Consider the following 22705-nt stretch of genomic DNA (forward strand, 5'->3'; position numbering starts at 1 on the left):
TCCACATTAATGAACTGGACTCTGTAGAAACAGTTCCTGGAGCAAACCATACCATCCTGGAAGGCCTATGCAGACCTCCTCTGCAGGAGCCCCTTCCCTCTCAATGTGCAGTGGAAGGGTGTGGGGAGGGCAGGGTCTGGAGCAGAGCAGCAGGCAGACCCAGAATGCAGAGGGTATTTCCTGGGCCTGCTGTACCCTGTGACACCAGCGGAGCAGCACAGCCACTAGAATGTGGGCTGGCACCAGCAGATGGTGCTGAAGCACTGAACAATAGAACCTAAATAACCCACAGTAGCAGTAAGGAGAGTCCCAAGCACGTCAGCTTAGGAAACTCACACTGTTTAAATGCATTGTGGTGACACTTGATAATTAATGACTTAGGGATTTCTTCTTAAGAACAGAGACTTATATTAGGCAGAGGTATCAAATTTACATTGGAAACTGTGCTGAATATTCCCTCTTTCCATGCCCAGACACGAAACAATATCATTGCTATGGCCAAAGTCCCATGAAATAGGCCCAAGAGCTCTCAGCACCTTGCCCCAAGTCATCTGCCTGACAGAAGGAGTAAGACGGTAAAAAGAATATTTTTTTCTGCAGAAGGGAGAAAGAAAGCAAACAATTTTGCTTTGCCAAGCGATGGAAGATGTTGGGATTTGGCTAAGCCTCTTCCCAAACCACATACACAGATCTGCACCACATTTACACATACACACTACTATAATTACTGAAAAGGTAGAATACTATTATCAGTAACCTGAGCAGAAAGAACAGACATACAGGGTACTTAAGGGAGTGTCCCCAGGGAAAGATTTTAGGATCTTTCCCTGCACTGCAGTGGCTTTGCCAGTACACAGCCAGGGTTGAAGTCTGAGAGCATTTTCTCATTCCCTATGCATGTCATCCAAAAGAACCATCTTCACATTCACAATTTATCTGTGACCTTGTAAAAAACAATTTGCTGGCTGTGCAGCCACAGTTGGAAGCCAATAGGTCTCACTATGCTGCTGACATGAATTTGATTTCTGCTGACTTGAAGTAGTGCACTGTGGACAACTGCTGGAATCCCAGTTAACACAAAATAAGGGAATATTTCAAAGTGAAAGATGGACTTAAAATGTACACCTGCAGCAACAAATGTTCTGCACTGAGTACCAACAATTATTTACAAGCAATTTTTGTAACAAAAATGAAAACATAAGGAAGTTTGATGAGTTACCTTCACACCAAGATTGAAGAAAAATCTAAGAATATTCTTATCTAAAAAAAAAGGAAGAATATTTATAAGGACCTAAAATATTTCATCTGATACAAAAAACTGCATGAAGCTCCACTTCAGTAAAGAACACCAATATGAAGTTACTACTTGCATGTCTTCAATTGATTAAGTTGGGGTTTTTTGCCACAGTAAGGTATCTAGAACACAACAGCAGTTTAAATTTCAGTTTTAACAGTCTGTGAACTTCTAGTTTTTAGAGAAACAGTTCACTAAACAAACACGACTATGCAGTCAGACATGAGATGTTCGTTATGGACATACCTTGCATTCATAGAATGCCAAAAACTGTATTTTCCCACATCAGTAAGGAAATGCTCAACAGCTTCCAAGCTTTCAAATGACATGAGCAAACCTTTTACTCTGACAGGAGCAGTTCTCCAAAGATAATTCTTTACATGCACAAAACCTCAAGTTATGAAGGGGCAAGCTAAGAACTACAAAACGATCCTACTGGATTTCCAGGTGTGACCACTTGAAACAGTCACAATGTTGGCAATGCAAACTAAAGTTACAACCCTATTCAACAGTCCCTCCCACATCTTAAATCACGGAATGGCAACTACAGGATCTTTGAACAAAGAATGACAACAGGACCAAAAAAAGTTGTGTTTATCTACATTTTAAGAAAACAAGACCTATTAGGAAAAATGGTGTCAAATTCAGACTTCTCACCTTTAGGTAAGTCTTCCCCAGTACTGCACAGGGAGTAAGGAGGTGCAACAGCTCTTTCTCCCTTTTCATTAAAAGGGAATCCGGGGTATAGCAGATCCTGGTAGGGATTCAGAGTCTGAGGCAAAGGCATTAAAGGCTGGTTAACTGCTTGTAGCCACACAGGAACTCCAGCACCTGAAGCAGATGTTACCTGAGCCTGTGATACAATAGAGTCAGGTCCCGTTGCTGGTCCTGGCATCAGTGAAGAAGCAGGTATTTGGGTTGGAATACCTAGAGGGAAAAAAACCCCAAAATAGATACATATATACGTATAGAAATAGAACAGGTATCGATGCATATCTGTAGATATGTATATATAGATATGCAATCAGAAACCAAAAGACATCAGAAAAGCAGGATTCAAAATGCAGAGAATAGTTTTCAGAAAGAATGAAACAATTTAGCTAAGCTTTCCAGAACTGATCCCATGTTTCTTTTTTAAAATTATGAATGCCAGAAGGATATAGAAAGGAGGAAAGAATGGGGGAGCTGAAACTTTCATGTGAATCCCTGAAGTTCTCATTCTGACTAGCCATTTAGAGTCAACTCTGAATCTGAGCTTAGATCAGCTGGGCTGCACATCTTCTGTCACAGACACAGTCAAGTGAGACAGGATTGTGACTCTCATGTGAACAAAGCAGGCTGACCTGAAAGCTGGTTCTTGTACAGAAACAGCAGTGTGAGAGAAAATGCAGCACCTGATCTAATGAGCACTACTGATTCTAAGCTAACTCCACAGACCACAAGATATGCACAGCACACCAAAACCCATTACACTGGCTTTGCAGCTCAGGTCCAAATGGATCTCATTAGCTTCAGACATACAAGCCCCAAGCTGAGTCCTCAGGAGTCAACCAAGGAGCCTATTGTTACACGGGACACAGAGCACAAAGACTTACCAGGTTTCAACATGCTGACAATATGTTCTACCTTAAGCAGATCCTCAAAACTCAATGCTATACCACTCAAGAGGAAAAACAGCCAATTAAGTACACAACCCTCTTGTACCTTCAGGATGGGAGTCAAGCAAACTGTACATACAGGCAATCAAAGATCTGTTAGAACTCTCACTAGCTTTCAGCAGTGAGAAACTACATTCCTATGAATGCCTGCCTTTGGAATGTGAACATATACAAGACAGTGTCTCCTGGGAGTATCTTCAACTTAGTAAGAGAGTTAAAGTATTTTCCAGAGCTAGTAATTTCTGATTTATGTTATTATTTCTGCAAACCTGCTGGTCCATATGTTGCTGGCTCACTTGGCCAAGCTGGCACAATGGCTGGTACAGAAGGCACTGCTGGAGGTAAATGCACCTCAGAGAAGACTGGAGAGGGTGTCGGAGTTATGCTCGGCAAGCACTCGGTCAGGTTCTGTAAAAACAAATAAATCTGAATCCTGTCCTGGCTGGTGACCCTGATGACTCAGCCTTATCCAGACTACTACCATCCCCACAGGGAAGTACTAACTAGGAACATATCCAAAGAGACCTGAGCTGCATCACTGTGTGGAGAGATCTGCTCTGAGCTCTGTCCAGCTGTCCAGCCATGCCTGTACCACAGAGCCACCAGTGCTAGAACCTCAAGCCTTACATTTAAGTCTCTCCCACCCAAAATAAAAGCCACCCTCGCAAGCAATTACCTCAGAGAAACCTGAAAAGGAAAAGCTAAAGAATTTAAAGGGAAAAGCACAGTTACCTTGGTTGAAAGATATGAAATAACCCCTTTCTCAGAAAATAATAGATTTACTTTTCTATCAAGGGTTGTCTTTTTACAATCTTTATGCTGGACATAACAGATTCCTAACTGTAAATATGAAATTTTAACATTATCACCATAGAAATGACTGTGTAATTAAAAGCCAGTATTGTAATACATACGTGGCTGTGATGAAGCTCCCCTTTGTCTGAAGTCTCCTGACTGGAAAACTTTGAAATCAAACAAACATTTCTTACTTGCTCAGCAAGAATCGGAGAATCTGTTTTTACTTGTTCCAAAGGAGATGAAGCTTTTGGACAACTCTCATCTTGACTATTCTTCTAAAGCAAAGTTAGAAACAACATACACAGCTAGTCTAATAGTAAGATTAACTTTACAAAGAGTTATTCACAAACAGTAAACCACACTCCATACAAAGTGGGCTAAGCACCCATCACATATTATACTAGTGTGACATTTTGCTCATTGAAAGGACAGCAAAGGTTGAAAGCCAACAAGAGGCCATAAATCTTCACTGAACTTCAGAGCTCACGGTCTGTTAGCACAATAGCTGTTAGCAAACATCAAATCTTCTGTGGTCCCATTATACTAGAAGTACAAACTGTACTAAGCAATTACAAATCCAGATTTTTAAGTGCTCTCAATAGCCCAGGTTTGAGGACTCCGATTGCAGAGAAAGACTAAGTATAGGTTACAGGGCTGAGGAAAGCTGACAGAAATACAAGCCTCCAGCCTTAGGAGTATTTCACTAAAAGCTGTAAAGCAGCAGCAGCAATCACAGCTCTAAAGGCAGCTATTGCTCTGCTAATCATGTATCAGAGAAGCAATAACATTAAAAAAAAATTTGGTCTTTTCTTTAAGATTACCTCAGATGAATTTGGCTCAAGCTTCTGACTTAAGTGGATCTGCCTGGAATTTGACTCTGCAACACCAAGACATAACCTAGTAAATGAACCATTACACCACTTATGGCTATCAAAACTTAAGCCAGTTAGTTTGTCTTTCCAAAATTAAACTTTCAAAACTAAACCTATACCTTAGTATATAATTACTTCAGAAAAACTCAAATTTCTATTTTTACCAAAGATCAAAGCATCCTAAAACAAACAGTTATTCGGGCAGTAACAGAGCAGCTACTTCAACCTGGGTTCTGCAAGCTCTACAGGAGTTTTTTAGTGATGTTTGGAAACCATTTCAGTGCTGCTTGGGGAAAGCAGGAATGAAATGCAGCTGTCCCTTTAAATACATTCATCCTAAATTGCTCCTAATGAAACACAAGTTTGTACTTTGCTCTGATTGGCATTTTCATATTCAAGTGTTGGGATAAAAGAAGCTCCAAGTCTTGTCTACTTTTGACCAATCAAAAAAAAAAGTTTAGAATGTTGTAATGGATTAAAAGATCTAAAAGTTTTTAGACTGCTGCACAAAGTTTCATTCCTCAAGCACCAGCAAACACTTTGGTGGGGAAGACAGTGTTAAAAAACAGTTGTGACATAATAAGATCTGAACAAGTTCTTCACATTCTGGCTTATGTTCAGACCTGGCTATCACTGCTTGTCAATCAAACTCCTGCCCAGATTATCAGTAGGAGATTTAGACTTTCTGGAAGCTTGTTATATACTCTGTCACAACTAGACAGCAGTATAAATGGAAACAGTATTGATTTTGAGAATTACTGCCAAATCCCTGAGCAGCAATAGGAATCCCTAAACACTCAGAAGGGAGTATACTTGATTCCCATAGGATTGTTAACCTAGTTTCACAAGAGGCAATGCAAATCTGAGTGTCACAAAAAGCAGAGAAAGCTGGACATGCCATGCCCTTCAGCCAAACTCATCATGACAGTGGAGTCTTTACTTTCTCTCCAGCTTTCTCTACGTGAATATTCCTTAAAAAATGTAAATGTTCCTTTAAAAATTCCTTTGCAATTAGCAGAGATTTACTAACTACCTCCTCCTGGCACCTACAGCTTTCTTCTATTACTGCCATGTTCCACTTCCTCATAGAGGAGGAAAAGCTTTAAGTCCATGAAGAGAAGCTGAAGTGTTGTAACCGACTGGGGGAAGAGAGAAAACCCAAACAAAATTTTGACCATGTGACAGAGCTTTCTACTGTAAACAGGTTTGTTTTTCCAACCCTTCTGCACCCTTCTTCTCCCCTTCCTGTACCAAGGTATGCTAATTCTTAACCATGCCAGAATGAATACTTTTACCTGCTTCATAAATGACTCTTAAGGCTCCTCCCACTGGCACTTTCTGCCACACACTCTAGAATTTCAAAAGGATCTAATTTAGGATAGCTCTGATAAGTCTTTTCATTTTTCTCATTTCTCTTCCCATTTACTACAAAAATTCCAGCCAGGAGTCTACTCTCTCAGCCACATTCACAAAGCAGGGAAATGTACTTTCTTCACAAACCACACCCTTGCTACCTCCAGCCAATTTAGTTTGGCACTGCTACTTAGGATAACTTTCCCCTCATTGCCTAAACAGATAACCCATCTTGAATAAATTCAATTGCTGGTAATAAAACCAAGCAAATTTAAAAAATAGCCATTATCTAAACCCATTAAGTTTTACCTTTCTCCTTATGCTCTTCCACCTCTGATGTCCACTTGCTGTTTCTTCTTTCACTATTCGAGAACTTTTTCTGGTTTACATTATCCACAGTCTGTGTAGCAGCCTGACAGACTAACTGGTTCTGAAGAAGTTGACAAAAGCAGAAATATCACTTTATGTAATCATTCCACTGACACTTAACCATCATCTGCTATGATACTATTATGCCTTCATGACAAATAATATTTATGTCTGTGATAGGCAGAAAGGGGAAGGGGGGGAGGGGGGAGTCTGGCCCAGTATCCTGCAGATTCATCCCCTCTCTCTCACTCATTGCTACATTTTGCCAAGTGCCCTTTAAAGAGCATTCATATCACTAGCTGATGTGACAAAATCTGTTTCACTCAGACAGTAAATCACATCCTCCTCCCACAGGTGAGCAAATACAGGAAACCGTTACTGCCCAGGAGAGAGCAACCTCTGTCCCTCAGGCTTAGTCTTTCTCCTAGTCATTCCTCCCAGCCTTGTTCTTGTTTCTGTTTGCCCTAGGATTTAAACCCAAAAAGCCCCATGCATCTCTAGAACAAACCTATGTGGAGAGTAGTTCTTTACCCACAGGATCTGCTCACTTCCCTGGATGTACTGGCACCCTCACCCACTTTCATTAAAATTGCATCAATAGAATGATCTCTCCAAAATCCTACAAATACAGATGCTCATGTGTCTCCCATATTTACACACCTAAAGCACTGTGTGGTGGACATTCAATTATTCCCAAGATAAACTACTATGTGTATTTTCTTATATTTAACACATAAAGCATTGTAGATACCCGTACTTCTAATTACAAAGTGAGTGCAAAATGAATATCCCTAATTTTTGACTCGCAGTGTGATTCGAGGACAGCAAACCGATGGCTAATGAGAGGTTCACAGACAAGAATGGAAAGTGCACTGTTAATTACAAGGAATCCAGCATACATTGCAAAGAGCAGGAAAAGCTTGTTCATCCCGCTGCTGGATCTCATACAGGGAACGAGACTCCTCTATGGCCTGCTTCTCCCTGCGCTCCTCCGGAGACAGCCCAAAATAGTTACAGTCCCTGCTGCCATGGCTCAGCTCCTCACTGCGCTCGCGCTCCGCTTTCCTGCGCACAGTCAAAAGGAAGAGGATCACTCACACTAAGAAATTCTGCACCAAACCCAACACAAACTCGTGGGTTAGGAGAAAGGAAGAAGATGCAAGTATGGAAATAGAAACTCTGCTGCAGCAGCCCAAGGAATCAAGAAGTCAGTACCAACAAATGCAGGCAAAACACTCTTTTAATAATCCTTTCAAATGTTAAGTCAGAACACAAAGCGGTCCCCTATGACAAGTTCAGCAGAAGCTGAAGGAAGATCTCAGCCATCCCCAAGAAGCACTTGCAGCATTATTTCAGCCCTAACCAAAAAGAAAAACAACTACAACATAATCCACATCCACTTTCCAAGAAAAAAAATGTGGCGTTGTAGGCAGTTTCTGGCATGCAAGGAAAAAAAAAAAATCTTCCCGTGCTTGTGTGTATTCTTAAGGACTTGAGACACTTCCTAAGCATTCAATGGCAATGTATTTCAGAAGAGTATGCTGGAAGCATCTGAAGCATGTACCTGGGCTTCCAGAAGCTCAGTTAAGAGTTCAAGCCAGGGAAGATGCTGTTTGCAGTTTTACCTTGCAGACTGGGAAGGATTCCTGCCCGGAGCTTTTTGCTCAGTGGAGGTCTGATGAGGTTGGGGCCCAGAACACAAGAACTGGTGCTGTCTGGTTCCCACAGTATGCTGAAGTCGAGGAGGTAGTGCTGACTGGGGTTTGATTGACTTGCTCTGATTCTTTGGCCCTCTGCACTCTGCATCTGTGATAACAACATGAAAACAGGTAAGACTTTTGTCCCAGAGAGCTCAAAAAAAAAAAATTAAACAAAACATCTGACAAAGAAGATTCTGCCACACAAAGACAGGTACAGTCCTACCAGGCTGAGCATTCTGCCCCCATGTTGGGTAAAACTTTTTTATCTTCTTCCCTGGCACAGTGTTCCAGCCCTCCATAGGAGAGGTCTGTGGAAGAGGTTTAAGGCTCTTCAGTGAGACAGCATGCCTACAAAACAAGGAATTATGGAGGGAATAATATCTTAAAAGACCAGACTGGGGCTTTCATAAATTAATACCACATGTTCACTAATACTGACAGATCTTTCCATTTTTAAGAACATTGTTTTCAAAGTTCTTTGCCTTTATGATTACACTCAAGCAATGTGCAGAACAGCAAACCCTTTTTTATTCCTTTTTACATAAAACTAGCAAGTTGACACAAACTTGTCCAGTAAAGAATGATCAGTCATTGGTGAAGTGCCTTCAGGGCAGACAGACAGATCCCAAAAAGCAATATATTTAGATAAAAGCAATACTTAGATAAATTTATTACCAACGCTGCAATAGGTGCCAAAATTGAAAGATGTTACATTCATGGTGTATATCCCAGAACAATTACTGCCTTTTTAATTGAGGATGCTAGAGGATGGTCCAAACAATTGTTTACATTATTTGAAAGGCAAATATTCAAACAGGTTAAATTCCAATTTTAGAAGGGTTCAAACTGCAAGATAACCTTCAGATCTCGTAATTATTTTTTTTAATGGTGATCAAATGAAATAAATGGGCAACTTTCTCATTTACCTTGACTGAAAGTGTTTCCTCTTCCCAAATTACAATTAGTATGGGGTTTTTTGACCCATAAGTCACAGGACTTACAGCAGAGCCTGAGATGTGTCAAACTGCTCTCTCCCTGCCCCTTCCCCACCAAAATAACCCCCAACAAACAAAAAACCCCACCCCACACAACCAAAACCATCAAATCCACAACCCACAAGAACAACTTCAAACACTTTTTTGCCCCAGGTAGGGCAAAGATGATGCTGATCTAAAGAGCAACCTGGCACTCTCTTTATGAAATCAGGCAGAGCTACTCAACCACCAGAGGAGCTCAGTGCTTTAATGGACCTTTCAATGCAAAAAGCTTGTCACAAATTTAGCATCTAATTATTAACTGCAAGCAAGACCTTATTAGCCTGGTGTCAATCTGTTTAGGAACTAATCTTGTGCACAAAAATTAAAATACTATTGATGTTATTACCTTCCACTCTGCAAGTAATACCCAGACTACTTGGCACTACAGAAAGAAGTATGAAATGACAATCAATTTTTCCTTTTTTAAATAGTATGCTGCTTTCTTAACAAATTTGTGGTAGTACTGCTGCAAGTAAAGAAACAGATACATTTCAGGGGCTGAAGTTAACTCTGAACCAAAGTAATATTTTCTTCAGTTTGGTGCTCCCTTCCAAAAGAGATTAAGCACTCACTTTGCTCCAAGCTCTTCTACAAATACAACAACTGGCCCATTCTCTGAATAAACTTCTTGAATATGGGCATTATAAAATTTCCCATTATGGTCTAAGCGCACCTGTAAAGAACAAGAGTAAGAAAAAAAAAGTGGATTAGCTCCAAAGAAGACTGTGAGAGGAGCTAACTCTTTAAAATATCAACAATAAGAAACAGAAATATTCCTCTGGGCAACAGAAGACCTGAGAAATACACATCACAGTTCAATAAATGAATCAAAAGCCAATCTTCAATCCCTATTGCTTCTTCAAAATGAAATAAAAATACTATTAAAACAAACACACATACACAACACTACACAAACAGCCCACAAACAAAGAGCTTGCTGAGGAGCCCTACTTAATGAAATATGCTTTTCAAAAAAACCACATGAGAAAGTTAAAAGCAATCAGTGCAGCCAGGCTTTTCAGCTTTACTGAAAACACTCGCTCACAATAAAACTCAAAGCTTTTCCCTATTAAAATCCACTTTACTTCAGTGAAATGTAGTCTAATTAGGAACATAATGAACACCAATTACTTCAGGAGTTATTCTTCAGAAGGTTTTTTTAAGAACAATCAAAAAAAGTTCTTTAGACATGATCACAGTGTTAGTTGTCTGACTGACATTCTATGTTCTTAAAATTCTTCTGTTGAATAAAAAAATAAATTTCTTAATGTTTCTCTACAGTATTTAGCTTTACAGTTGCATCAATTTGGTCAGCTCTAATTTTCACTATTCACTTCATGTTTTCTTCCCATGTTTTTATACTATATATTTACTGTCTTGCCACATACATAGAAAATCTGACACACAAAGTATGTTAATTACCAGAGTGTTTTCTCCTAAAAATATCTGTAAATAAATACTACACAAGACAGCCTTAGGGTCTTAAATGCACATTTTAAGCCTGTACTATTAAGCAATAAATAATCAACTCAGCATTAGGTTGGTTTGGTATGGGGGCCAGGGGGTTGAGGGTTTGTGGCTTTGTGGAGTATTTTGTGGCTGGGCTTTTTTTTAGGTTTGGAGATGTGTTCTCCCGGCAGTTTAGTCACTATGGTTGATTCCATTACACAAATAAAAAAAATACAAACTGAAAGAGCCCCTGTGCTGCATGATTAACCCAAATGAGTATTTTGTCATTAATATTAATAACTTAAATAGATGGTCAAATGTCCTAGAAAGAAACACATTTAGCCAAGTACCACCAGTTTAATTAACACACTTAAGGAGACTAATCTACAAATTCAGAATTTAATGGCAAACCTTGATTCTTCTTAAGCAGCAACACTTAATACAAATCTTAATAGAATTTGAAGACAAATTGTGTAACATGCTTGCAACACCCTGAGAGGAAGCACTGCCCAACACTTTGGGATCTGCAGTAACTAAAGCAAGCTGCATTTCATTACTTGGAAGCACTGAGATTTTTATCAAAGCCAATATACAAAGAGCAATCACTATCTCCAGTGTCAAACATAAACACATGGATACACAGTTCCATGCTTAACATTGAGGCTCCCAGTCATCTTACTCTCGGCATTAACCTTGTGATTTTGTAATGGAGCAAAATTGCACTGATCAGTTGTAAGTTATGCTGTAAGTCGTGAACACTGCCAACAATTAAAGAACAAGCACATCCTCAGCTGAAGACACAAGCCAAGACTATTTATATGGCAGCAATATAAAATAGTTAACAAAGAGGGAAAATGGACATCTTGAGCAAAATGTTAATGTGTCTATAAACTACAATTCAATATTACTTACTTTACATTTATCTCCAATGGAGTATTGCATGCCAGCAGCAATAGAAAAATCTTGTTTTTGCTGATCTGTAAATACAGAAGCAGTAATATACTGTTAGTTTAAATATACCAAAAGGATTACTTTCTGGATGCAGTAAAAATGCAAACCAGGTGTTCAGGCCCCAAATCTGCCCACTGACCCATGTGAGAAAAACTGAACTAAAAACCCAAACTGCCACTTGCATCAGTTCTTCAGGAGGGCTTCACTTCACACAGCTTGCAAAAGCTGCAACTGTGAAGTATTCTGTTACTCACCCCATTTGGATTGGAGCCAAACATCGTATTCAACGTTTCTGTAAACCAAGGGATCAAGTGATTTCAGAACCTTTTTAGGCAACACCAACGAGGTGGGATTTCCATTGCTCTCAAGGTGCTGCATGGAACAGAACAAAGTGCTAAATGGTCAACTACACAGACATGTCCAGCTTTGCATATTTCAATCACAGTGCTCAAGCCTTGTACTGAAAGACAGAAATGCTGAAAATACAGAGAGCATAAAGAGCTTTGAAAAAAAAGTAATTAAATTGTGTTCTTTTAACCATGTCAGAACAAATCTAAGAACTAAGCAGCACTAAAAAGGACACCTCTGAGCACATCAAAAATATCCATTACTTTCCAAAGAAACAGGTAGTTTTTAAGATATTACATTTTAGGAAAGCTATTAACTCAAGAGTCTCTTATGAACATTAAATACCAAAAATATATAGCTGATACAAGTTATTAGAAAGAAAACAAATCTCAATGGATAAATACCTTGTTGCCAGAAAGAGACTTCGTTCCATTCATATCACTAACTGTTGTAGCTTTACTTCTGTAATAGGACAGAGGCAAATTATGTTTTCATAATGAATTACAGCATTACTAAGCCCTGAAAATCAGGTAAGACACATCTAAAGATGATAAAAATAGTGACACTACCATTCTCTATAAATTTTCCTGACAATAAGCATATCACAGAATATCTTCATCTCTTGAAGTGAAAAAGCTGTTTAAAACAAAAACTGTAGCTTTCTTTGGTAAAGAAGTAAGATTTTGGGTTTAAGTACAAATTTTAGGAAGTCTATCTTATGTCCAATTTGCTGTCACTTAGGGAGGAAAAAAAAAGCAAGGGGTGAACACCAGGGAAACAAAAGTCCTCTTAAAATGTTTGCAACTACAGGAGGAAAACCTTGCAAAAGTAGACACAAAAAAACCCTGAAAACCAAAATCTACTCTGTTAGTTAACTTCCATCAGGCAGTCTAATTTATTCTTATTTTCTACACCTGACATCACCAGAAAAAAACTTTCCACAGAGAAAGTTCCAAGTATTTTTCCTACAACGGTTGTAGGCAACTGTCAGCATTAACTTCTCCCAAAACTATTGCACTTTGTAACAACAAAATTGAAAAGTTTATATTTATAAAATGAAAAGAATATTCTGGAAAACTAGCTTATGAAACATGCTGAAGTCAACTCTAGGATAAGCAAAAGATTTAGGACTTCATAAACTCAGCAAAGTGTCTGTAATTTGTGTTAACTGGGTCAAGAGTCACATACACATACGCCAGCCCCTGCATTATAGGACATATGGTTTAAATCAAAAACATTGTGTTCCACAGTCTCCAGTGAGCACATGACCTTATTTCCAAAGGTGCTAAGGAGGTTAGCAGGGTATTTTCTTAGGAATCCCAAAAATACAGGGTAAAGCTACAGCATTTGAATCCCAGGAAAGCTCCAACAACAGAAAGGAATAAAGATTTCCATTAGCTGACATTTAGCTATAATAATTGTTTCCTCAGGCAGAAATACTTTGTATTTTAATTGGCAACATTCCCTAGTATTTTTTTTCCAAACACGAAAATAAGCTAATCCCTTTCCCAGAACTCTTTTTTTCCTGTGATGATTTCCATTATCTTCCTTTCTGCTGTTTTCAACCTGTGGGAGAAACCAGCTCCCAACAGCTCAAAGAACTTCTTCTGCCACATGCCACACAGCAGAGCCCTAGGGAAGGACTATGACAATCAGTGGGAGGAGGGGACGTGATCCACTAACGCAGCACCAACTCCACAGTTTCAGTGGAATTTCATATAAGCCAGAGTTAAGAACCTTATTAAACAGAAGAAAAACTGCCAATATGTAAGTGCAAAAATGGCACTGTGAATGACTGACTGTGCAAAAGGAGTCAGGTCGAAATCTCAAAGCTTGCTGGAGCACCCAGCAAAAAGAATATAAACCCACTTCTTTATGATCCAGATCAAAACGGAGCAAGCTGTATCTGGATGTCTCCATCAGCTTCACCTCAAGCCACACAAGTTGGATCAGATTCCTGTAACTCTACTCAGCTGCAGAGTAAGCCAAGTCATTCTCACAGAGACTGGCACACTGACAGTTCTCCCAGGGAATTCTGCTACTCTAAACAGGAAGAGGCACATGTTGCAATGGCAATAATCCATTATGTAAAGAGAGTCAAAGCTAGACTGCAGGAAGAACAGAGGAAGGCCAGAAGCCTGTCCTTAGGTAAGTGAAGATAACACATTGCATTCTTTCACACTTCTAACCCCACCTCTTCATGCTTCTTTTCTTAGTAATTTTTAAATGTTTTCAACTCTGACTATTAGATTCTACTACCCACCAGAAATTCAGAAAATTCATTTAACGTGCATAACAGGCAAGGTTTCAATTTCATTTACCTGTAGCTGTCATCTTCTGAATCTGAAGCAGACACTTCACTGCTCCCATTACTTTCCTCTGTCACACCAACAGCACTAAGTTCTGCCACGATTTTCTTTACATCCATATCAAACACTTTCTCATAGAGCAACTCATACAGCAGAGCTGGGGAAGAGGAGGAGAAAGTGGAAGAGCAAAATCACTTACCAGCTAAATGTTTTTATTCCACCAGTTCAGAGGGTAATCATACAGTCACTGACAACTTTAACTGAAAACCAAGCTACTGAAAATGACTATAATAAACTTCCATACAGAGCCTTTTCCTGAAACCTAACAATGATAGCTTCAATATTTTTGGTGAAAAAAAGTTTTTAACTAACAGCTTGATACTTACACTGGCACAGAGCAGCCTTCTCTGCATACTCTATGGGATACACAATATCATAGTGGTTTCCATTTGAGAAGCACAGCAATACCTATTAAAAAAAAATCACACAGATATTTTAGGCATCTCAATTTTTCATAAGCCCTACCTTAAAATTCAATTTAAGGCACCCCAGTGCTTTGCTATCTTTCAAGATCTCAATGTGTCAATAAAACAATCAAAATGTTTCTTGGATGTCCTTTAAACCAAACTGAATTTGAAGAAAAGCAAAAAAAAAAAAAAATTAAGACAGAGATTAGTGGTGAAAATTGATTTTTACAGAATTTTATATTAGTAGGAAGATATGCCACACCCTAAATACATCCCCTCTATTTAAAAAGAAGTGCTACATGTATCAACAGCACAACTGCCTTAAACATGTACAAAATAAACTGCTAAAACTGAATTCTCAGAACTTTTCTTTGTGTTGAATAATGAAAGTCACAGGCAACTACTTGCTGTTTATAAAGTAGTCTTACTTCAGCCTGTCACAATAGCCATGATTTTTTTTTACCTTATCAGAAAAGCCATTTTCAGTTACACGCGAAGGAGAAGCATTTGGCTCCTGGTATATTATGAAATCTTTCCTGGAAAAAAAATGTAGCAGTGAAGAATTTACTATAAAAGTGGTATCAATAAAAATTTGAGCATTGAAGTCAAATTCAAGGGACATACATAACCACAGAAAACACCCAGTGCTTTCTCTGCTATAATCAATCTCTATTGTGATGTTAATCTTAAATATTTTCTCTCTCTTCCTTTCATTCATAATGCTCTCTAGGAGTTCTTTGCTTAACAGCCTGTCACCTCCTTCAACTTCTTTCTCACATAGGCAAAAATGTTATCAGTCTTGCAAAATAATTGAGTATATTCACAGTTTCTGGATTTAAAAAAAAAAAGAAAAAAAAAACAAAAAACTTTGTACAGCTACTGAGAAAAAGCAATTCTGAAAGGAAAAGAAGACCCACCCACTTCAGGGAGCAAAGAAAAATTTACGAGATAACCAACCTATATTTGTGAGAGGTCTGAGGAGTGAAAGGGAAATCAAGCCTATTTGTACTGAATTTCTATCCTATGCCTGAAAAGTCTGAAAGTCACTTACTGGAACAGAACAGGAAATTCTTACTTCCCTTAAGTCTGCCAGCACGCAGGAGAGGGAGCAGCTCTTTCCCCCTACTTCCACCACTATTCCTACTTTCCCTGAGACTCTAAATTGCCTTTTCAATAGAAGCCTGTCTTCCCAAAACAAGCACAGCAATAACTACTCTCGTGTGCTCACCTCTGCAGTGAAATACTACATAAGAGTTGCATCTGTGCCACAAAACCCTCCTGATGCTTTCAACTGATATTTTAAAAACCCACTGTTATAACCCAGAATTTGTCTCCATTCATTTATCAGCTGTGGCCCTAGATACCAGTGTGGCACGACTTCAAAATATACTCCTGCTTATGAGAATACCTTTCTCATGGCCAGAAATACAACAGATCATGACCATCCAGTTTCTGATGTGATTAAGCACCCGATTCTGCTGACTTTAATTGAGTTATATCCCTCTACAACCTGGCTCAGTGTAACCATCAGACCTTCCCACTAAGCCTCTTGAGCCAAGCTTCGCCCTGACTTTCAGCTGAGGCCTCCCCCCATCCACGCAGGACACGCAACTCTGAGCTGGCCCATTCACCTCATAAAATGCAAAGACAGAATTCCATACAATTTCCCACACGTAGCACTCAAAGTGCCCAAAGGTAATATTTAACTAGTCTGATTCTTTCCTCTTATCAGCTGTCTCATCAATAGACGAAGCCATTAATTTACAGTAAACATTTTGAAATTCTGAATTTTTAATGAGTTTATAAACAGCAGACAGTGAAGATGCTGTGGATCACTCACTCCCTTGCACAATAATTAGAAAGCAGTTATAAATACTCAGCACATTGTTTCTCACTACTTTGTGAAGAAAGATTTAGCATATAGGAAATGGGTACAGCTCACATATGAGCAATAGGGTTAGTACTAAAGCCTTGGTGAGTAACAGGAAGAAAAGCAATGTTAACAGAAAAACCAGGACATGAAATTAACAAAGTACAAGCTATATGAGATTATCCACAACTGGCTGTGCAGGTGAGATACATGGCATTATTGCAAACTCGCTTTTCTACTTTTATTTAATCTATTGACAGCTGCAATTCTCAAATATATTTACAATTTCACAGAGGATTATGGTATGGTATAACACAATTCTATCTTTGCTGTTCCAGCTGATTTACTAACAAAACAACAGAAGTTATCTCAGTAAAACATATTGAAAGGTTTTCTTACTTGTACATAAGAGAAAGGGCACTTATTTCTACTTGTCCAACCCATTCCTGTATTGAAAACAAAAGAAAATTAAGTTCAAACAAATACACAATTATACCTCCTCATAAGCAGATCAAGAGATGCAAGAAATCATTGTTGAAAATAAATATACAAACACTGAATCTGGAGTTCAGCAAGACATAAAAACACAATTCCCCAAATCATTTAACAGTAGAGAGTACATACATAAAACTAAATATTCAAGTAATTCAAAGACCTAAGCTCAATCAAAAACACTTCAGAGGAAAAAAAACTAATTAGCCATCAACTTCAACAAAAGAACTTGCTTTCCATCATAAATCAGGTCTAACATACCTGTGGATTTTCCAAACTTTTTAAATAATCTTCAAATGGCCCCTCTATGAACTGTATTAAAAAAAAAAAGAAAAAAATAAAAAATCAACCAGCAATAATTAGTCATTTTTAATAGTGCAGCATATGGAATCCACAACCTGTGACCCACTGTACCAATGGGAATGTACCACTGGAAATAGAAGTCTCCCCTGCCCTCACAAAGCTCACAATGCAAATATAAAGGGATGTAGAGATGAAGGAATGAATAGTCAAACACACAGGTTTGCCTTGTACAAAATAACCACATAAACAGCTTTCAAAATCAACGCACAAGTAAAATAGACCAAACAAAATCCTCCCAAAAGAAACTCAAATGGAGAATCTGAAGAAAGCAGAAATGGTGGGATGTAGATGTTTATGGGCAATTCATCTAAGGCATGCAAAGCATCACTGAAGGGAGAATTGGGGACTTGAATACAAACATCTTGTTAAATAAACAGCAATGGACAACCAGAAACAGGAGTCCCATTTCTGTAGTACGGAAGCAGTGGTAAGATCTAGTACAGCCAACTCACACAGCACTTTTTCCTCTGTTCTGTATCACCTCAAACTGCTTTTACTTTCAGCAAAGGATGCAAACAATCAGGCTACACTTCAAGTGGCAGCCCAAGAAAGTAATCCTTCAACTGAACTCCCTAACACACATGAGGAGGCCAAATTCACATCTGTCAAGAGCAGAGAAAGATGCTGCAGTAGTTGAGACATCTTAACTTCAAAGCGTTTCAGCCACACAGGCTACAGAAAGGCTGCTTTTAAAAATTGCTCTTTAGTCACTCTCTGCTTGATTTACCTGAAATAAAGATCCACACAGGTGCAAACCAAGAAGGAAAACTCTTAATGAACTTGAGCTACAAGCTGGATGGCCTCTTTACCCACAGTGATTAAGAAACAAGATAATAAGGAGAACTGAGTGGAGTAGTGACATTAAAAGTTCTGCTTTAGCCATTTGGAAGTGAGAAGAACTAACAAGCCTGGCCCAAATTTTTAGTTTAGACAGAAACAATCGGGTATGAAGTTAAAAAAAGGTGGATCAGCCAAATATGATCATAGACAGCAGTTACTTTTTGTGTCAAAATTAAACTACATGAAGATAATGCACAGAGGAAGAAAGGAAGGACACCAGGAAGTTCTGATAGGAAACTGAAGAGTTAGACAATGAATGTAACACAGCAGCAATTCAAGATAACACTGAAAGAAAGGCTGAGGATGGAAATGAAGACAGTGGCTACACGGCTGAAATCTCGGTTATAACAGTATCAGTGGAAAGAAAGACACAAATTTAAGCTGAAATTATAACAGGCAGAGAAAAGAGGAACTCCAGGAAGCACCACCACGTCAGTAGAGCATAACTACTGAGGAGGCAACAAGTAAACAGCTGAACCAGGAGATTAGGGAAAGAGGTATTTGTTGTTTATGCTGTTTGGGTTTTTTAAAGAGAGATAACTGGTATATTCCAGACAGAAAATGCAAAGCAGAGTGAGAGACAGAGGCAGCAAAGGAGATCAGCAGAGCTGAAGCGAGGTACCCATGGGAGGAAGAACTATGGGAAATGTGAACAAATATGAAACACCTACTTTCTTTAAAGAAACTTTTAAAAGGAGACTTTTCAAAAGGACAGTAAAGATGGACAGAGACAGGTCATACCTTGGAATAAAGTCTGAGAGTGAAAAAAGAACACTGGGACCAGGAGTTTGGATGAGAGAGACCAAAACAATACTAAAACCATACTAAAACCAGCTAGGGCTAATAAAGCAGTGATGGGAAACAGCAATATGGGTAACAACACACACTTGGGATTAAAAAGTCAGCAGTGAAAAAATGAAGCAAGAAGTGAGACATCCAAGAGTTAGAAACAACCTGAAGGAGTCAAGTCAGAGCAGCATTGTCCCAGAGAGATCTGCTGCATTTTACATCACTAATTTCTGGTAACTGCCACATTTATGTGACCACTCACATTAGAGCTGAGGGTACTACATCAGAAATTACAGCACAAAGACACACCCTTATTCCTGCTTTCCTTCTCTTCCCTATGCTAGTGCATACCTAAAACAGTCTTTGTATTTTGGGACTGGGTAAATTTAGAAGAGAAAAAGAGAGTAATAATCTTCTAGTAGCAAATCCTTACACATACTCCCCTTCTGTCTGTTCTGGAAATCAGGTAACAGTATATACACTAGAGCTCATACAAACAGAAGCACCATTATTGATTAATGATCTTTTAAAAGGAAATAAAAAAAGGAATTAGTAATGTTACACTGACACCACTGACCAAGTATAATGAGTATCAAAATATTTTACATCTATGGTTGATGAAAAGCTTAGTTACACATGCTTAGGGGGAAAAAACCCTACAGTGCCAATGCATAATAAACTGCAGCCCCTGAAAAAAAAAGTCACTAATCTGATCAGTCAAATCCCTTTTAAACTGGAAAAGCAATTAATTAGCACAACAAGAACATTTTACAACTTTTATTAAAGTAGGCATTATACTAAACTAAAATCCCGATTATAGTAGCTTCACTATAGACTATTGAAAATTAAGTTTGCTTTTCTTTCTTCATGAGCATTAAAAACTTCTCCCACGCCACATAACTCCAGTCCAAGGAATACACAAGTCTCTCCAGGCTTATGAAAATGAGTTACTACCACATATGTGCTAATTAACTTAAATAGCACCAACTGGCATTTAGCTATGATGAATGTTGCCACAAACATAGGGAAGTGCAGAATATACCAAAGTAGAAGGAATAAAGTAACTTTTCTTAAATGCTGGCAAAGAAAACAAACATACTTACTGCTTCAAATTTCTCCCTATTTTTCCGAAGATAGTCTACACAATCCATCCTAACATCAATGTGCCGAGACTGAGAGTGCAACACCTACAAAGGGAGAAAGAGAACAAGGTGACATTGGATCTCAGGAGTTTTGATGACAGGCCACAAATAATTAATGACTGCTGTCTAAATACAGGCTTGGAAATACTCTAGTTTTATTTTTAAGAATATTTAATATGCATACTCATTCAGCAGCAACATCTTCAGGCAAGTCAAACCCCAATTGCTTAATAAAAAATTAAGTAACTGCAGAATTCACAGGTTTGCTAAATTTAAACCTTCAATTTTATGAGGATTTACGAAGCAAATGAATAGCATTTATGGTTAATCTTTTACTGCCTCCTTTGTAAAGTACTTCAGTTAACTGAAGGAAGTTACAGCAGGAATGGATGAGGAAGCCACCTACCAACATGCATTCATTCAAACGAAATCCAACCAAGTCTCACAGTGCATGTTTACCTTCTCTTCAAGAGGTCTGTTGGCCAAACACTTTTTCGGAAGCCAGGAATTCAGTTCCCTGACACCTGCATTCTACCACCTGTTCAAATCTTTACTGGAAAACTATTACTTTCATCACATGTTAAAAGTTATCTCAGTACAACGTAGGGAAGTCCCAGACAATTTAAGTTGCAGTGTCTCTTGCAGTCCTTACAAACCACCCTCAAAATAAATCGCTTCCAAATTCAGTTTTTCTGAATGAAGAGTACACAAATCAGACCAAATTTGCAGATAAACACTTAATAACTCTGAATTAAAGACCTTACTTTCTTAGAGGTCATTTCCAACCTAAATGATTCCATTAAAAGAATGGGATGTTAAAAACATAATAGCTGAAGAACATTGAAGTGTGAGAGAAACTTTCTACGTATTAATTAAAAAGTCAGAATAGCCATATATATTATGTATATATCTATTCCCTTGAGATAAAAAACCACCCACTTCCAATCAATAGTATTTGCTTGCCTGAACTTAGCAATTCAGTGGGGAAAGGAATTTTTTTTTAAAAAGTGATCTGTGTATAATTAGCACAGGAATCTGGGTTCCCACAATCAGAAGCACCAGAGCTCCCACTGCTGTTTGCTTGTACTTAAGACAAGATGACGCTGTCGCTTTTTTTCTTTAACACTAACACTGAAATGGGGGAGGGGAATTCAACAGGAAGAACAGAAAATAAATTACTCACTTTCTCTAATCTTACTGTCAACTAATTAACAAAACTAAGAACGTGGCTTTTCAGCTCCAAATTCCTTTTCCTAGACAATCTCATCCCCAACAGCTGTATTTCGATGTTGAGATCTTACACTGAAAAAAGCTCTGAGGAGGCGGTGGAAGGTCAAAACAGATAAGGATTTCTCGGTGGCAGGAGGCAGCTGAACACGCGTAACTTCTCTCACCTCGCAAGGTGGAAATTATTTTTAAAAAGTCACGTTCTTCACTGGCACATGACTGCATAACCTTAACCTATACCTGTCTGCATGTTAACACTAATTACCACCCACTAATGAGATCCACTTCCCATGCTTTCGTGAGAAGGAGCTTTGTTTATGTAACCAGTTACCTGCTCGGCCACAGCCCTGAAAAGGCAGGAGCCATCCTTGGCCACTTTCTTCCTGTACAAGCCCTGAGATCGCAGGTAGCGGTCCATGGACGTGTCCTCGGGGGCGTCCCTGCCGCTGCCGGGATGGCTCTGCTCCCCTCCGCCGGCCCTGCCCGCCGCATCCATGTTCACCGAGGAGAACGCCGCACCCCTCCTAGTCCCACATGGCGAGGAGAAGCCGCGGCGCAGCTCCGGGGCCGGGCACAGGTGCAGCAGCCGGAGCGGGGGGCAGCGCTGCAGGAGCAGGAACGGGAGCGGCAGGAAGAGCAGCAGCCGGCTTCACGTTGACCACTCGCATGTGGAGAGCGCGGAGAGAAGCGGCAAAGTTTCCTGCGCAGCCCGGACTCGCAGCTCCGTCGCTGCCGCGGCTTCCCGGCTGCTGCGGAGGGCCGGGGGCAGCTCCGGCGGGTCCCGGTGCCGGGGGGAGCGGGCGCGTCCCGGGCGCGCAGCCGGCCTGAGGGCGGAAAACAAAAGGGAAAGGAAGGACACGTGCGGCCCGCCGGGAGGGAGGGAGAGAGGCGGAGGGCGCAAACAGGAGCGTAACCTGGCGCTTATTTTCACTTTCAGCCCGGGCGCTGCTGGGAGCCGTAGTCCCGGAGGAGGAGGAAGCAGCAGGAGGAGGCGGACACAGCGCCCGGGGCCGGGCTGTCAGCCTTGCTCCTGGTCAGGATCACTCCATTGCTTCCTAGTTTTAAACCAGCACCGGGGGGGTGGCTGGTGAAAAACAACATTAACCCGGTAGCGTGCGCTCGCAGCGCACAAAGGCAGATGTATCCTGGGCTCAATCCGAAGCGGCGTGGGCAAGGCGGGGGATTGTCTCCTCCTCTGCTCCCCTCCGCTGAAACCCCACCTAGAATATTGCGTCCAGCTCTGGTGCTTCCAGCGCAAGGAGAACACGGAACTGTTGGAGCAAGTCCAGAGGAGGCCACGAAGTTGCTAATGGGACTGGGCACCTCCCCTACAAAGACAGGCTGAGGAAGTTTGGGCTGCTCCGCCCGGAGAAGAGA

General features: G+C 39.8%; 1 protein-coding gene across 15 annotated transcripts in view; it reads right to left on the reverse strand.

Moving 5' to 3' along the window:
* Positions 1 to 22705, reverse strand: part of OTUD4 (OTU deubiquitinase 4) — a 28293-nt gene that overhangs the window by 3085 nt on the left and 2503 nt on the right. Inside the window, exons 2-22 of one of the 15 annotated variants that reach the window (XM_038136683.1) lie at positions 21660 to 22152; positions 20063 to 20146; positions 17229 to 17279; positions 16875 to 16921; positions 15069 to 15141; positions 14525 to 14606; positions 14151 to 14295; positions 12234 to 12291; positions 11736 to 11853; positions 11443 to 11507; positions 9654 to 9754; positions 8268 to 8392; positions 7970 to 8150; positions 7244 to 7409; positions 6285 to 6405; positions 4572 to 4627; positions 3867 to 4025; positions 3222 to 3360; positions 2142 to 2221; positions 1952 to 2048; positions 1220 to 1260 (exon numbers count right to left, since the gene is read on the reverse strand). In XM_038136683.1, coding sequence (XP_037992611.1) covers positions 1220 to 1260; positions 1952 to 2048; positions 2142 to 2221; positions 3222 to 3360; positions 3867 to 4025; positions 4572 to 4627; positions 6285 to 6405; positions 7244 to 7409; positions 7970 to 8150; positions 8268 to 8392; positions 9654 to 9754; positions 11443 to 11507; positions 11736 to 11853; positions 12234 to 12291; positions 14151 to 14295; positions 14525 to 14606; positions 15069 to 15141; positions 16875 to 16921; positions 17229 to 17279; positions 20063 to 20146; positions 21660 to 21824 — 2154 coding nt within the window. In that variant the 5' untranslated portion in view covers positions 21825 to 22152. The other 14 variants (XM_038136679.1, XM_038136684.1, XM_038136681.1 and 11 more) reach the window with 14 other exon arrangements.

Source organism: Motacilla alba, chromosome 4, assembly GCF_015832195.1.
Source record: "Motacilla alba alba isolate MOTALB_02 chromosome 4, Motacilla_alba_V1.0_pri, whole genome shotgun sequence".
NCBI lineage: Eukaryota > Metazoa > Chordata > Aves > Passeriformes > Motacillidae > Motacilla > Motacilla alba.